We start from the raw sequence: 10,326 nt of genomic DNA on the forward strand, positions 1-10,326 counted from the left end.
TGGGTTCCTCGTCATCGAATACAGAGCTAATGTACATACCTGTATGGCACGATTTCGAGTCTGTAAGACCTCTTCCTTTTCCTTAATATGTTCCTGCAGGTCTATTATTTGGCATTCTTTCTCAAGAACAGTGTTGTTGAGCTCTACGATTTTGGCATCTTTGTACAGTAGCTGTGCATACATCTCTTGGGTATCAATATTCTGAAATAATATTAATCTTTTTTGTTTTTGACAAAATTGAAATATATCAAAAAATCCCTGCTTAATCGGCTAGAGCTCCTTCAATTGAATGCTTCCAATTTCTAAAGAAAAAAGTCTAAGACTATATTATTTACATTTGAAAACACAAAAAGAACTTTTAATTTCACTTTGCAAACACATTAAAATCTTGTATATTTCATTCAAAACAGCAGTTTTTCTAGCCAGAAAAAAACCCAATAAAATTTAGTGTATAAAGGAGTATAGGATGTTCCAAGAATGTCTTCTTCCAGCTATTTTTATTTAGCAATGTATCAAAATTTCATTAAATTTACTTGTAGTTAAATACCGCTCATTATTATACTAATGCATTGTATAAAATTGTTTATGAACATATTTATTTCTCTAATTCTATATCTTTGTATAATTGAACAATATATATATATATATATATATAATATAATGATGACAGTGATTCATTTACTACTTGATACATTTAGAACAAATATTATTTTTTATTTTTAATCTGCTAAAAACTATTATTGAAATTATAAACCACCAACTTGTTCTTTAGTTGGAGAAACATTGTCCTGTTTGTTCACTTCCTTCTTTGACATATTTTCTCCCCCTTCTTTCTTTTTCATTTCTTGAATAATACTATCCCTTTCTTGAAGCTGGTTTTGAAGATCTTCTATCATTTTTTCTAGAATGTTACGATTTTCTGAAACATCTTTCTCTCGTTGTTCATACTTATATCGACTCTCCTCCAGCTGTTTCTTTAACATGAGAACTTTACCTTTATCCCCATGATCAGGAATTGAAGAGGATACTTCATATAGTTCAGCATCTCCCTTTTTTTTTACAAAATATTAATAAAAGCAGTTTTAATTAATATAAAAAGTCTACTATCAACATATATAAATATATATATTAAATAAATGTTATGACTATTAGTTTTCTTGCTCTTAGTCAAATTAACTTGAACATTAAAATGCTGAAGAATAAAAAAAAAAAAAAACTGTGTGGAGTATATAAACACTCGTCAATTGTACAAAACACGTTATGATATTTTACTGTTTGAATGATAATCTTTTTGATGAATCTGACTATACCTTTTCTTGTCCAGTTTTTTTCTCCTGATCATGACTTTTGAGCTGAGCAGAAAGCTGTGTTATTTTGGCTTTAGCCTGAAGTTTAAACTTGTGAAACTTAGCTGTTGTTTCCTGTAAATGTAATGCAATACACAGCAATAATGTTAATAAAGTAATAAAATTTTGTAGGTTTATACAATAAGCTGTTAGCTTATCAATAAATACACATAATAAATCAGTTTTCATAACAAACTGGAGATACTAATGCAAACTTTTCTCCTGTAGCTCAATATCAATAAATAATTTACATTTACAAGATATAACAACACACTGATAAAACAATTTACAATGCATTCAGATAACATTATATTATATAATAAGTGTATCAGTATCACATAGAATTATCTTTAGAAATGGTTTCTCACAATGTTACTTTTTTCATTTAATTAACATTTGCAAACATTTTTAATGTCTAAGGACACAAGGATGGGCTATAATAAAAAGTTATTGTCAATATAAAATGTTCCAGGAGCCAATTCCAATAACTTAATAAATGAAACTAGTTTATTAATTGTTATCAACAGACTCGTAAATTTATTCATAATTTCAAGTGTTTCTGATGAGAGTTAACGGTGCAAAATGTTGTTGCTAATTGCTTGAAATTGGCTAATCTTTACATCTATGAACTGAAATAAATATTTCTAACACAAATCTTGATATTTATTTACTTACTTCCACTTCTTTGTCCTTGTTTTTTAGATGTGTTTCATTTTCTCTAAGCATGTCTTTCAATTGCTGAACAAGTATTTGTTGCTGTTCAAGCTGTTCTTGAAGTTCCACATGATTAGGAAATTTTCCTGCCTGTAAGAACAATATAATAAGGGATGAATTATAGGCATTGATTCCTAAGTAAAGTTAAAATATTTCTGTAGTGATGTCAAATTTGAAAAATTAAAAACAGCTTTCCAACATTCATGAAATATATATCTATATATATATATAAAACACCTGTGAAACAGATTAAGGCAGCCTTCTAACCACCTGAGGTCACAAGGAGTTATTTATGGAACATCTTATTCAAGTGGAGCTTTCTATATAGAAAAGAACACTAGAAACTTCAAAGAACAAACACAGGCTTTCCATCTAATAAAAAACCATTATATCAGCTATTATTAGCATATGAAATGGCAAAGAACATGATGTAAACAGGTACATCTACAGAGTTACTGACAAGAAAGTGAAGAAAAAGAAAGATTAGGGAATCTATCCAATACAAAAACTACCATTCAACACAGGCTTAGGATCAGAGATCAGGAATATCACTGGTAGGAAAAAACAGAATCAAACCAACTATTTCATAACAATTCCCATACCATCACTAATAAACCCCATTATGACTGCACAGATTTGATGAAAATACACAGAAATGGAATGAAATTTCCTCTTATCACAAGTTTATCTAAAAAGTTGTCCATTTCAACAATTTCCAACAACTCACAACCTACTATGCCTTTGAAACAAGTTATAAATGATTAATTAATACTTATATGATAAACACATAATAAAGCTAATGAAACATTTCTGTTTTAGCAAAAATCTGCACAAGGATTATCTGCATGAAAAGCTGATAAGTAATATTTTAAATGATTATTTTAGTACATAGTTATTTCATTTTGATTTTTTCTAAATTCATCAAAATAAATTATCTTTACTTTTGTTAAAATACAAAGCACCTACTGTACTGGTATTATCTAAAGCTAAATTTACAGCCTTCAAGAATTTGAGCTAAAAATATTTGCTTAGCTCTTACACATGATAAATCTTTAGCCAGCTTAATTAAAATAACTCAAATCTGGTTAAGAAAATAAAGCACAAAAAGAATAAGGTTGCAAAAAGATAAAAATACAGTTTTTGATGCAATAGAAAAATGAAGATAAACAATAAGATTTTGAAAAATACTACAGCATAAGTAATAGTGTTATTATAGAGTAGTTAAAAAAGATAAATAAACCAAAATGTAATAAAAAATATACAATACATAAATAATACAGTGTTTGCTAAGTTAGTTAATGAAGATTAAAAAAAAATTTAGAAATATACAAATTTAAGGATATTTCAAAACAATTCAAATAAATATGAGCATGTTTTGTTAAAAAATAAGTTTTTATCCTTCTAAAATTTACCTCAATTTTACATGCACTGTAATATTCATTTACTGTGTATGTTTGTACTTTTTTTACATTTATTCAACTATAAGCAAAAGTACCTGTCCCCCAGTGATGGGAAAAGTTTAAGTTAATCTATCAATTTAAATTATTTCATGGAGATTAAAATGGTTAACTGTATTGCACTCTTGGATTCACTCAGAGCCAAAGCTAAGTGTTTATATAGCCCACTGCAAAAAGTAATTGTTGAGCATTTCAGTCATACAGTAAATCTACATTTTTATTCTTTAAGTTACGTCACATTTTGAAATGTGAATGATAGTGTGACTAATTCCTAACAATTTAGTGTAGAATATCCTGCTTGCAAAAATGAAATTTGGCATCAACATTATTGATGCCTGTTCTCCCATCATTTCAAAATTGAATGTTGAAATTTGCCTGCATGCACAGCTTTTCAACCAGGAGACAGATGAATGCTCGGACAGACACCACGTCGCAAAATATATAAGATGCATAATATTTTATAAAGAAACAAATCCTTTAATGCATGATATACTTTCATAACACAAACATAGTCAAACTGTTTACCTGGCTGGTATTTCATAATCAGTTTGAAACTGTATTAAGTAGGTCTCACCACATCACAATACACACAAACCTTACAAATTGTGCTCATATTTTATAGATGGCTATACCATAGTGGTTTTGTTACAAAGATTATTTCTGATACATAATCACGTTCCTAGGAAATGAGTCTTTGCCATATTCTGATGCACTATCTGAAGGACCAAAGATTTGTTTTTAGATTTTCAGCTATTAAGTTTGCAACAATTAACTACACATGAATTATAAGAAACTACTTTATATATCAATTTACATCTTTCAGTAATCTATAATGACTCCTCTCTCACATTCCTTTGATCATATATAGAATCTTGCACACAGTTCAAGAAGAATTATCTATCTGTCTGACTTGCTTCTGTACTCATAGTCAGTAACTTTGGAGGGTGGGGGAATGCTATTTTCAAGTAATGTTTGTATTCTTCTATTAGAGCAATGTACATACATATTTCAAAATTTGAAATGCTTTAGTACACTATTTTACTATACATTATTTTCAAGACTTCTGTCATAAAAACTGTGTTTGTGTTATGGATCCTCACTTTTACAGATAGAATCTTGTGAGTCTGTAAAAAAAATTAAATATGGATATTTTCAATATATAAAAAAAACAATATAAAATTATGACAATGTATGGAGCTATTATAAAAAGACAAATATAGTTAAAATTGCATATGCAATGACAATATCAAAATTAAATAATAGATTGAACAATTGCCAAGTTTTTATATTTTTATTCAAAAAATAATGACATTTTGAGCTAGTGCTCTTTGTCAGATCATACAGTTTACAAAGTTGATAGCTGTATGATTTGATTTAAATAAAAATATAAAAACCTTAGCAATTGTTCAACATACTATTTAATAAAGTGCTATGAAACATACTGTTCAAAACAGTAAAATAATTAAGATTACAATAACAACTTTTTACATGATAACTGAAGTAATTCAAACATTTTGAACTTTATGTATAATCATTCTTTTTCAATTTATGGTAAGGTGTTGTTTTGAGGACAATTTAGGCAGAAGAGATAGTACTGGTGTTGAATCTTTTTCAATTGCATATGGCTGGAGTCTGGCAAATGTCTCAGAATATGTTACAGGTGTTTTCAAGATCTTCTTGAAAGAGATGATAATGGCAAGATGTTATGCTAGTTTAAGGCAGGGTAAGTGAACATACCTCATACAGAATCTAGGTGGAACTTTAGACTTGTGTATCTTGGATAAGCCACAGATTTTAGATGGTTTGTTTCTAGAGCTGGGTAATTTAATGAATTAATTAATATATTTGATTACCTGTGAGTATGATTATATTAATTAGTACCATACAAACTAATCAATTAATTGAAATTAGGATTAAATTGATTATCATGGAAATAATCAACTAGTCAATATTAGCATTTCCAATAATACTATTTTCAATTATTCCAACTATCCAAGTAATCAACATATTGCTATTATGTTTGTTGGTTACTAAGAACAAAGTTACATGATGGTCTATCTGTTCCCTACCCAATACTAGCCTTATAAGTTGTTGTTTTTTACTTCAAGTTTGATCAGCTTTGGTAACTTGGAGGGGGGGGGGACTTCATTATTTGAGGGTCTCAGGTTTGATTCCCATTGCTGAAAAACTGGCTTTAGCTGTTTTTATTATGGGAAAGCTACTAAAGGCTATCTGCCAGTGTCACTAATTTTCAACTACTGAATAGAGAGAAATCAACTGTCAGGCAGCACCTATCACTGTTTTTTTTTAATTGCTTGTATGTACCATGGTTTGATGAACAATATACTAATTGTTTGATCAAATTTAATCAATTAATGGGGCTGTCAATTAGCAAATACCACTAATTACCCAGCTCTATTTGCTTCCATTGTAAACAAGTTTCTTTTAAGTTTTGGGGATTAGTTTTCTGGAGAAGTTTGCCTGCTCATTTAACAAGTATCGAAAAAAAGGCCTTAGCATAAGAGCAAAAACACTGTCCTCATCTGGACTCCTGCCATTGTAATTCATAAGAGATTTAATGCTAGTAGTAACTATTCCTAGGTGTGATATAAGTAATTTTCAAAACAGAATATAAATGTCTCCTACAAAAATGTTTACAACTCAGCTATGATGGAGTTATTATTAATCCATTGTGACTCCACTCCATTAATAACAATTTTCTTCCCTACAACCAATTCTCATTTAACCAGCTTATCTTTTGACCCACAGCTGTGCAACCTTCTTAATAAGCCTTTCAAATGGCACCTTATCGAAAGGCATTCTAAAAGTCCAAGTACATCAAATCTACAGCATTGCCCACATCAAAGAGGGTTATAAAATTCATAAAACAAGACTTTCCCTTTCTGAATGCACGTTGACTATCATTAACATAAAACTTAAATGTAGATTATAAAACATTGTTCTCATTGCTTAGAATGGATGTTATTTGTCAAATCTGAGCAAGTTGTCTTGTATTATGTATAACATTAAAATAATCAATTCCTGAGAACCCATAAAGTCTCTTTATTGTATTGAGCTGTAGTCTGGGCTAATGTTGATGTCCTTTTTGAGAACTTTTTAAATTAAATGAAGTTTCCTTACATTTGAAATAGTCTACGTATACAAACTTGACAAAACAAAAATATATATCAACATCAATTGTATATTCTAGTGTTAATGTACAAATGTAGTTAACAAAAACCAAATAAGTTTAGAACTAAAAGAACTATACCATTATTAACTCTCTTTACTTCAAAACTATGAAATCATACCCTAATAACAATTCAAAATATTATGTTTAAAAAGCTGTGTAAGTAAAGACTGCCAAATAATTTGAATATTTTGTTGAAAGATTTCCCTTTGCTAACTCAAAATCTATGAATCTTTTTGCTGAACATATCAAAGTGATTATTTTAAATGGTGAACACAACATATAATAGTTTTTAAGTCATTTTCTTTCTTGAATAAATAAGAAATAACAGTATTATAACTTTTAACAATATGTGACTAATATTAACTAATAAAAACTTAAAATAAATGGTGTACATAGTGAATATTGGTTAGTTTTGGATTGATTTATTGGTTGAATAGTACTCTTTTAAGTGCAATTATATTTATTATACCTCTTGTTGTTCAGGTTCCTTTTGACCCAGTCCTGCAGCTTGACTCAGTCTGTTCCACATTCTGACATATAACACAAATCAACTCAGTCAAGAGCCATGGATGTAATGCAAGACACTACCAACACAGTTCAGAAGTACAACTAGAACCATAGAAAGAAAAATGTTATATTTGGTTCATAAGAACACTTGTGCAATATATGTATATATTTGGGTATGGAAGCATAATATGCTAATAGTAAACTGACAAACAACAAGTTATAAGCATAATAAAGTAGCATGTTCCCCAAAATAAAACCACTTTATTATGCTTATAAATAATTGTTTGTCAATTTACTATATGTGTATAGTATGCATAAACAATGACCTTTTCTTTAGGTTTGTTTGCTCAAGTGCCTTTCTCTCCCTGAATATTTTCTAGATTCTTAAAAATAATGGATACCACCTTTTGACAAAGTACATGTAAAAATTACCAAATTACTTTAAAAAAAGAAGGGAAAAATTATTTCATGGTTCCATGAATCAAATAAAATTTACTGTAGGACTATATTTCTTGCTCTTTTTAATGATGTTTAGCATGCTTTCTCACAGTGTTGATAAATTACTTTTAAAATAAATTCAGACATGACAAGCCCAGCATTAACAATAACCAATATGGGCATTAACTTAGGGTCCCAAATTTTTGAGAGCTTCGGTGTGAGTAGGAGCACAGCCTTAATTTCTGCCTAGGGCACCAATGAAGCATTGCCAGCCTTGAAACATGAGATGATGCAGAATGGAATACAGCAGGGATTCTCAAACTGTGGTATGAGTACCACTGGTGGTACATGAAACAATTCATATAAAAAAATCATAAAATTTGTAAAAGCCCTATCTGACTTTCCATGTATATGTACATATACTTTCCTCATTTATAGACTCACCCTCTTCCTGCATAGACTCGCCAGTATTTTCTTCCCTTCAAATTGATAAAAATGGTACCACATATTCTTTGATTGTGCCCGAAAAAACAATCACATCCTTCGCAATAACGGGTAAGTGTTAAAACATGAATTTTTGTTACTAGGTTTTTATTAGTTTTTTAATTAGGCCTGGGTTTGTAATTTAAAAAAATTAAACAAAAAGTGGGACGTGAGTCTGAAATGTTTGAGAATCACTGGAATACAGTATATAAGTTAAATTAATTGAAGTAGAGGAAAAAATGTGAAACTGCAAATCCTTATCTGAACATAGTAAGAAAGAGAGAAATAAATATTTTCTAAGGGTGTACTTAATACTAAGTAGTTAAATATTACCTGTATACAGAAAGACTATGAAAGTTGGTGTCATATGCATTCATATGGAATCATCAAAAATTGTCCAGTGATAAATTGCATGAAGCATGTTAAACTGTAAATCAACCTAACACTTATCACTAAATGTAACTTATGTTTGAACTTATCATATTTATAACCAATGTAGCTTGTAAAATGTAGATTCCCCCGAGTCCTGACATAAGAAATAATGAATTATATCTGTCAATAAAAACATCATAGCTATGGCAAATGTAGCATGTTGGAAATAAATAGATATCACCATACTTTTGAGATCTTCTGAATTTTTTAAAATGAAACTCAAAATTCAAAACTCTGATACACACGTTAAAAAATTAAATATCACTTAAACAAACAATAAGCAATACTTTAATGCACTAAATTTATCTCTGTATTAAACATACTGTAAAGAAAGTTACACTACTAAAAATCCTCAGAATTTTAAGTGGTGCTAATATTTGTAGCTATTCTAATGTTTTAAGTTAACAAATCAGTTATTTGTAATCATTAACTTAGAAATGTACACTTCAAAATCAAAGTTCAATTTTCAAACACAAGATTCCAAATGTAACTACCTCTGGTAAGTGGTTTGTAAATTGTAGGTAACTGGTAAGCCTTTTAAAATACTGAATTATTCATAATAGTAATACAAAAGACTATAAATGTAAATATATCGTGTTAGTTTTCTGGTTATACAACTTATATATAAAAAAAAAAAAAATAGTAAACAAATCAACATTCAACCGGATCCATAAGCCCTACACGTATACGCTAATAGTAATATTATTACGTGGTCATCTGCTCACTTAGTAGTAACTGCAGCGACGTCTATTATCTTCAGCAAGAAAAATACATATTAAAATTTCAATAAAATTCCATTTTATAAAAACAAATGCGAAACAGCGAATTCTACTTTAGTTGATTTTTGGTTTTCCCTTCTATTACTTAGTTCAACTACGTATTTTTAGTTATATTAAAACGTTACCCCACCTTCTAGCTAAAGCACATTGAATTTTAATACATTTGTATTATGAAACTGACACGAGCTTCTCCATTTGTTTTCCTACTTTTAGTATTACTTTACCCATCATTGATCAAATGTTGTAATTTAAGCTGGTTACATATCTACTCTATCATGTAATCTTTGCTACATATTCACACGTTATACAAAGTATTCGAAACCCCACTGTGTATGTTATTCGTTAATAATAAAAAGATTTTTTTGCAACGAAAGATGAGAAAGAAGTTAAATTTATTTTATGATCCGAGTTGTTTAGATAAAATTTCCTATAACTATAGTGACTTAATGTATGTTACATTATACAAATGTGGCTGTAAGTTTGGGTAGTTAACGGAATGTCCCAGATAAACACATTCTCAGATATTGAGATATTTTGGATTTAAAGCCTAAGAAAGGAAATGTTGTATGGAAAAAATGTTCTAATGTTTAAAATATATGAACAAATTAATAAAGTAAATTTATAATGAATATGGCTACTATATTTTTGTCTTCAAGAATCGTTAATGAAGTATTTTCACAAACATTCTAGCATTTGTTTTTCGAAACTCAACCTTCTGTGTGTCTGCTAGGTGTTTCTAACATAAATGTTCATCTAAAGTTAAATAGTAGCTCTGTAACATAAACAATCGTTTCTCAAAGATAAGTGATTAAAAATAGTAGGTCTTTATCCTCTATTAGAATGGCACATTTGGACATATGTATCTCTAGAGTTGAATGAGTCCTTTCTTTAATTCAACAAATATCACAGCTTTGTTTGATCGTTGCTAAGCACAAAGCTATACAATGGTCTTTCTGTGGTCTGCCCACCGCAAGTAT

The 10,326-nt window shown here is 29.2% G+C and overlaps 1 protein-coding gene across 1 annotated transcript in view; it reads right to left on the reverse strand.

Annotated features, from left to right (window-relative positions):
- The window catches only part of LOC106466949 (centrosomal protein of 290 kDa-like), a 33,645-nt gene extending 24,376 nt beyond the window's left edge, over nucleotides 1-9,269 (reverse strand). Inside the window, 6 exon segments of the mRNA XM_022395636.1 lie at nucleotides 40-201; nucleotides 762-1,049; nucleotides 1,311-1,421; nucleotides 2,022-2,150; nucleotides 7,180-7,319; nucleotides 9,065-9,269. Of these exon segments, the coding sequence (XP_022251344.1) occupies nucleotides 40-201; nucleotides 762-1,049; nucleotides 1,311-1,421; nucleotides 2,022-2,150; nucleotides 7,180-7,239 (750 nt within the window). The 5' untranslated portion in view covers nucleotides 7,240-7,319; nucleotides 9,065-9,269.
- Nucleotides 9,270-10,326: the final 1,057 nt, after the last annotated feature.

The sequence above is a fragment of the Limulus polyphemus genome, unplaced genomic scaffold (genome assembly GCF_000517525.1).
Source record: "Limulus polyphemus unplaced genomic scaffold, Limulus_polyphemus-2.1.2 Scaffold77, whole genome shotgun sequence".
NCBI classification, from domain to species: domain Eukaryota; kingdom Metazoa; phylum Arthropoda; class Merostomata; order Xiphosura; family Limulidae; genus Limulus; species Limulus polyphemus.